Source organism: Amblyraja radiata, chromosome 6, assembly GCF_010909765.2.
Source record: "Amblyraja radiata isolate CabotCenter1 chromosome 6, sAmbRad1.1.pri, whole genome shotgun sequence".
Lineage (NCBI taxonomy): Eukaryota > Metazoa > Chordata > Chondrichthyes > Rajiformes > Rajidae > Amblyraja > Amblyraja radiata.
This window is the reverse complement of record NC_045961.1, coordinates 103,313,994-103,320,353: the sequence shown is the minus strand read 5'-3', so window position 1 is coordinate 103,320,353 and position 6,360 is coordinate 103,313,994. Positions and strand designations below refer to the sequence as shown.

At 52.8% G+C, this 6,360-nt stretch overlaps 1 protein-coding gene across 1 annotated transcript in view; it reads left to right on the top strand.

Annotated features, from left to right (window-relative positions):
- Positions 1-6,360, top strand: part of LOC116974656 (pseudouridine 5'-phosphatase) — a 60,809-nt gene continuing 54,449 nt past the window's right edge. Inside the window, exon 1 of the mRNA XM_033023362.1 lies at positions 1-158. Within this exon, the coding sequence (XP_032879253.1) occupies positions 80-158 (79 nt within the window). The 5' untranslated portion in view covers positions 1-79. The remainder of the gene's footprint in view (positions 159-6,360) is intronic.

Below are 6,360 nucleotides of genomic sequence, written 5' to 3'. Positions count from 1 at the left end.
GGTGGAGCCCGGAGGGGCCGGAGTCTTCACTTCACTCCGCGCTGCGGCTGCTCGGCCCGTCACTCACAGTGCCTGCAACATGGCGGCGGCGGCGAGGAGATGCGCGCCTTACCGGCCCGTCACCCACATCATCTTCGACATGGACGGCCTGTTGCTGGGTGAGAGTCCGCGGTACCCGGGCTCCCCGCGTCCTGGGCTCGGCCTCCACCTCCGCCCATCCATCCATCCATCCATCTATCCATCTAGCCCCCGCCTGGACCGGCCTGAACCTCACTTCATCTCACCCTCAAACCGTCAACTCTCCCCCCTCACCCACTCTCTCCCCCCCTCACTCACCCTCCCCCCCCTCACTCACTCTCACTCACCCTCGCCCCCCCCTCACTCACTCTCCCCCCTCACCTCACAATCTCCTCACCCCCTCACTCACTTCATCTCCGCTCCCCTCACTCACACTTCTCTCCCCCTCACGCACTCTCCCCCGCCCCTCACTACAATCGCCCCCCCCCTCACTCACACTCTCTCCCACTCAATCACTCTCCCACCGTCACTCACACTCCCCCCTCACTCACTCTCCCCCCCCCTCACTCACACTCTCCCCCTCACGCAACTCTGCCCCCCCGTCACCTCACAACTCCCCCCCTCACTCACTCACTCTCCCCCCTCACTCACTCTCCCCCCCCTCACTCACTCTCCCCCCCTCACTCACTCTCCCCCTCACTCACTCTCCCCCCCTCACTCACTCTCCCCCCCTCACTCACACTCTCTCCCCCTCACTCACTCTCTCCCCCTCACACTCCCTCCCCCCCTCACACTCTCCCCCCCTCACTCACACTCTCCCCCCTCACTCACTCTCCCCCCTCACTCACACTCCCCCCCTCACTCACACTCCCCCCCCCCCTCACTCACCACACTCTCCCACCTCACTCTACTCTCTCCCTCTCCCCTCACCACTCACTCTCCCCCCTCACTCCACTCTCCCCCTCCACACTCTCCCCCCTCACTCACACTCTCCCCCCTCACTCACACTTCCCCTCCCTCCCTCACTCTCACTTCACGTCTCCCCCCCTCACTCACTCTCCCCCCCTCACACACTCGCCCCCCCCTCCACTCTCTCCCCCCCTCACCCACTCTCTCCCCGCTCACTCACTCTCTCACCACACTCTCCCCCTCACATACTCTCTCCCCCCCCCTCCCGCTCCCTCTCTCCCCCCACCCCCCTCTCTCCCCCCTCCTCACTCACTCTCCTCCCCCTCACTCTCACTCTCCCCTCTCCTCTCTCCCTCTCACTCTCTCCCCCTCACTCACATCTCTCCCCCCCCTCACTCACCTCTCTCCCCCCTCCTCCGACTCTCCCCCTCACTCCTCTCCGGCCCCTCACTCCCACTCTCACCTCCCTCACTCACATCTCATCCCCCCTCCCCTCACTCTCCCCCCCTCACTCCCCCTCTCTGCCCCCTCACTCATCTCTCCCCCCTCACTCACTCCTCACCCTCCCGCCTCACTCCCCCCCTCTCCACTCTCCCCTCCCTCACTCTCCCCCCCATCCTCACGTCTCTCCCCCCGTCACGATCACAACAAGAGGTTTTCGGACCTCCAATCCACCCCCAACTCACTCACCCCTTCCCCGTCCCTCTCCCACCCCTCCCTCACTCGCTCATTCTACCCCTCGTCTCCCACCCGTCCCCTCCCTCCCCTCTTCCTCCCCCTCACCCCTCCCTCAACATCTTCACCCCACAACCTCCCGCCTCCCTCTCGCCATCATCCCCGCCTCTGCCCCTCACTCATACTCTCTCCCACCCCCCTTCACATCACTCTCATCCAAGCCTACTCCCCCTCACTCACCACCACCCAACATCTCCCCTCTCTCACGCCAGCCCTCACCCCTCCCTCCCCCTCCCATCCCCCCCTCACCGACTCTCTCTCCCGCCCTCCCTCCTCACGGAAAAGAAAATTCTACCCCCATCACTCCCATACTCCGCATCCCTCCCGCACCTCAGTCGCCTCCTCTCACCCCCCCACTCCCAATCATCCACAATCGCCCCTCACTCACGCTCTCCCCCTCCACTCCTCCTCCCCCTCGCCTCTCCGTCACCTCTCATCTCCCCCTCCTCCCTCTCCCTCATCTCCCTGTCCGCCCCCTGCTCACTATCTCCCCCTTACTCACTTTCTCCCCCTTACTCACTTTCTCCCCCTCACTCACTCTCCCCCTCAGTCACTCTCTCCCCCTCACTCTCTCTCCCTCACTCCCCCCCCCACACTCACTCTCTCCCTCACTCACCCCCCCCTCACTCATTCTCTCCCCCTCACTTACTCTCCCCCTCACTCACACCCCCCTCTCACACTCCTCTCATTTCATCTCTCGCTGAACCGTCCCCCTCATCCAACTCACCCCAATCCCACATTTCTCCCGCTCACCCCTTCCCCTCATTCTCTGCCTCAGAAGGCAGTGGAGGCTGATTCACTGGATGTATTCAAAAGAGAGTTAGATTTAGGGCTAACGGAGTCAAGGACTATGGGGAAAAAGCAGGAACAGGGTACTGATTATGGGTCTGAAGAAGGGTTTCGTCCCGAAACCTTGCCTATTTCCTTCGCTCGTTAGATGCTGCTTCACCCGCTGAGTTTCTCCAGCATTTTTGTGTACATACTGATTATGGATGATCAGCCATGATCATATTGAATGGCGGTGCTGGCTCGAAGGGCCTACTCCTGCACGTGTGGTCTATGTATGTATGTATCTCACACATCTCACTTTGTCCCTCTCATCCCTCAACCCATCCCTCTCACCCCTCTACCCCAACCCACCCTCGCCAGCAGGCAGTTGACCATCCTCATCCCCCACTCACGCCCTTGCACTTCTCTCCGTAACGCGTGCCCCTACTACCTCCTCATCCAACTCCTCCCTCACCCCAATCCCACATCTCTCCCCCTCCCCTTCCCATCGCTCGCTCCCCCCCTAGATCGCTCTCTCCCCCCCTAGATCGCGCTCTCCCCCCCTAGATCGCTCTCTCCCCCCTGCTCGCTCTCTCCCCCGCGCTCGCTCTCTCCCCCGCTCACTCTCTTCCCCCCCCCCCCCCCCCCCCCCCCCACCACCCTTTTTCACTCACGCGTGTACTAGGTTTAGAAACTGCTGCACGGCATCCTGTAACTTGTGGGGAGCTACAGGAATTAGTACTGGGGCTCAACTGGTTAATGAATGCAGGAACTGAGGCTTTGAAAGTTGGATTTACTGATGATGCAAAGATAGGTGGGTTAGTAAATGATGGACAGAAAGGAACACAGCAGGACGCAAAGAACCTGCAGAACTTTGGGTTGATTGAGTGGGTGAAAGTTTGCAGAGGAAGTGCAATATGGGAAAATGTGAAGTCATGTATTTTGGAAGGACAAATGAGGAAGCAAAGTATTTAAATGAAGACGGCTAACTATTGCGAAAGAAAATGGATTGGAGAAACTTCAAACGTAACATTAAAGTGCGGAGAGGCAAGAAGAGACTGCAGATGTTGGATTCTAGAAAAATAAAAAACAAAATAGAAAAAAAAGTAAGCATGCAGGTACAGAAGGCAGTGAAGAAAGCGAATGGCACGATGGCACATTTAACAAGAGGAGTCGAGCATAGGAGCAAAGGGGTCCTTCTGCAGTTGTACAGGGCCCTAGTGAGACCACACCTGGAGTATTGTGTGCAGTTTTGGTCCCCTAATTTGAGGAAGGACATTCTTGCTATTGAGGGAGTGCAGCGTAGGCTTACAAGGTTAATTCCCGGGATGGCGGGACAGTCATATACTGAGAGAATGGAGCCGCTGAGCTAGTACACTCTGGAGTTTAGAAGGATGAGAGGGAATATTATTTAAACATATAAGATTATTAAGGGTTTGCACACGCTAGAGGCAGGAAACACGTTCCCGATGTTGGGGGAGCCCAGAACAAGGGGCCACGGTTTAAGAATAAGGGGTAAGCCATTTAGAGCGGAGACGAGGAAACACTTTTTCTCACAGAGAGTTGTGAGTCTGTGGAATTCTCTGCTTCAGAGGGCAGTGGAGGCGGGTTCTCTGGATGCTTTCAAGAGAGAGCTAGATAGGGCTCTTAAAAATAGCGGAGTCAGGGGATATGGGGAGAAGGCAGGAACGGGGTACTGATGATCTGCCATGATCACATTAAATGGCGGTGCTGGCTCCAAGGGCTGAATGGCCTACTCCTGCACCTATTGTCGATTGTCTATTGTCTATAACAAAGTGCTGGAGGAACAGCAAGCATGTCAGGCAGTATCTGTGGAGGTAATGGACAGATGACATTTTGAGTCCAGAAATTTTCTTCAGACAATGTTAGGTCAAGAAGCTACATCAGGACTGAGAGGAAAGAGAGCCAGTATATAGAGGCGAGGGGTGAGACAGGGGGGCAAGTGGTCTTTGGTGGGCCAAGGAGAGGTGAGGAATGGTGGAACCAAGAGTTAAGTCTACCAAAAACAGAACAATGAAGTTCTTATTTGCAGCCTAACAAGTCTGTAAATAGACACAAAATGCTGGAGTAACTCAGCGAGTGATTCCTCCTGCTCTCCAAACTGCCTGTCCCGCTGAGTTACTCCAGCATTTTGTGTCTTATCTTCAGTGTAAACCAAGTTCAAGTTACATTTATTGTCACATGCACCAATTGGTACAGTGAGATTTTTGAGTTCCCATACAGCCGTACAAAAAAAAAAAAGAACACCATACACGATAGAGTTTAACATAAACATCCCCACACAGCGGAATCAACCGGCATCTGCTGTTCCTTCCTACACGTTAGATTTGTAAATGTGGTACTCATAAGTTCATGAGTTAATGTTATAGGAGCAGAAGTAGGCCATTCAGCACATCACCTACTCTGCCATTCAATCATGGCTGATCTATATTTCCACCTCAACCACATTCTCCTGCCTTCTACTCGTAACCTTTGATGTCCTTATTAATCAAGAATCTGTCAATATCCGCCCTGGAAATACTCAATGGCTCCACAGGCGTCTGTGGCAGAATTCCACAGATTCACCACCCTCTGACAAATGAAATCCCTTCTTATCTTTCTAAAGGTATGTCCTATAATTCTGAGGCTATGGCCTCTGGTCCCATACTCTCCCACTAGTGGAAACATCCTCTCCAGATCCATTCTATCTGGGCCTCATCAGGCCTACTCATAGATAACATGATTAAAAAAATGTTCAATAAATTAAAAAAACACAATATTATTCCAAAACAAAATACCCAAGTCTCTAGTGCAACCGAGAGAGTTTGTAGTTTGGTTGGTCTTTGGTGTTCAAGAGCCTGATGGTTGACGGGAAGAAGCTGATCCTGCACATAGAGATCACTGTTTTCAGACCTGTTCCATCTTCCCGATGGTAGGAATGAAATGAGCGCATGGCCATGATGGTGTGGATCTTTGATGATACAATAGACAATAGGTGCAGGAGTTGGTCATTCGGCCTTTCGAGCCAGCACCGCCATTCAATGTGATCCTGGCTGATCATCCCCAATCAGTACCCCGTTCCTGCCTTCTCCCCGTATCCCCTGACTCTGCCATGTTTAAGAGCCCTATCTAGCTCTCTCTTGAAAGTATCCAGAGAACCGGCCTCCACCGCCTACTGAGGCAGAGAATTCCACAGACACACAATCCTCTGTGTGAAAAAGTGTTTCCTCGTCTCCGTTCTAAATGGCTTACCTCTTATTCTTAAACTGTGGCCCCTGGTTCTGGACTTCACAACATCGGGAACATGTTTCCTGCCTCTAGCGTGTCCAAACCCTGAATAATCTTATATGTTTCAATAAGATCCTCTCTCATCCTTCTAAACTCCAGAGTGTACAAACCCAGCCTCTCCATTCTCTCAGCATATGACAGTCCCGCCATCCTGGGAATTAACCTTGTAAACCTACGGTGCGCTCCCTCAATAGCAAGAATGTCCTTCCTCAATTTAAGGGACCAAAACTTCACACAAGGTAGGGGTGGGGTGGAATTAGGAAGCGGCTAGGTGGATGATAGTTGGGAGCAGGTTATTTTTTTAAAAAGGCAGATGGATCAGGTGGGGGAAAGTATAAAGAGTTGTAGCTAGGTATGCCATGTAGTCTTATTTAAAAAATAAAAATAAATATAAATTTTAATATAAATTTTATTGAGCCATCAAAAAATGGGTGCAGATTATGTTTCCAAATGTACATATCAAAACAGAACATTTGAGTATTATACAAACAATATGGGCGGGCATGTTTATAAAAACAACATTAAAAACAAATAAATAAATAATGAGGGGGGGAAGTAAATAATATAAATAAAATAAATAAGTAAAGTGCAGAAGGTGACTACAGTGCATAGGGAGCATGTAGTCTTATGTTGCATGAACAT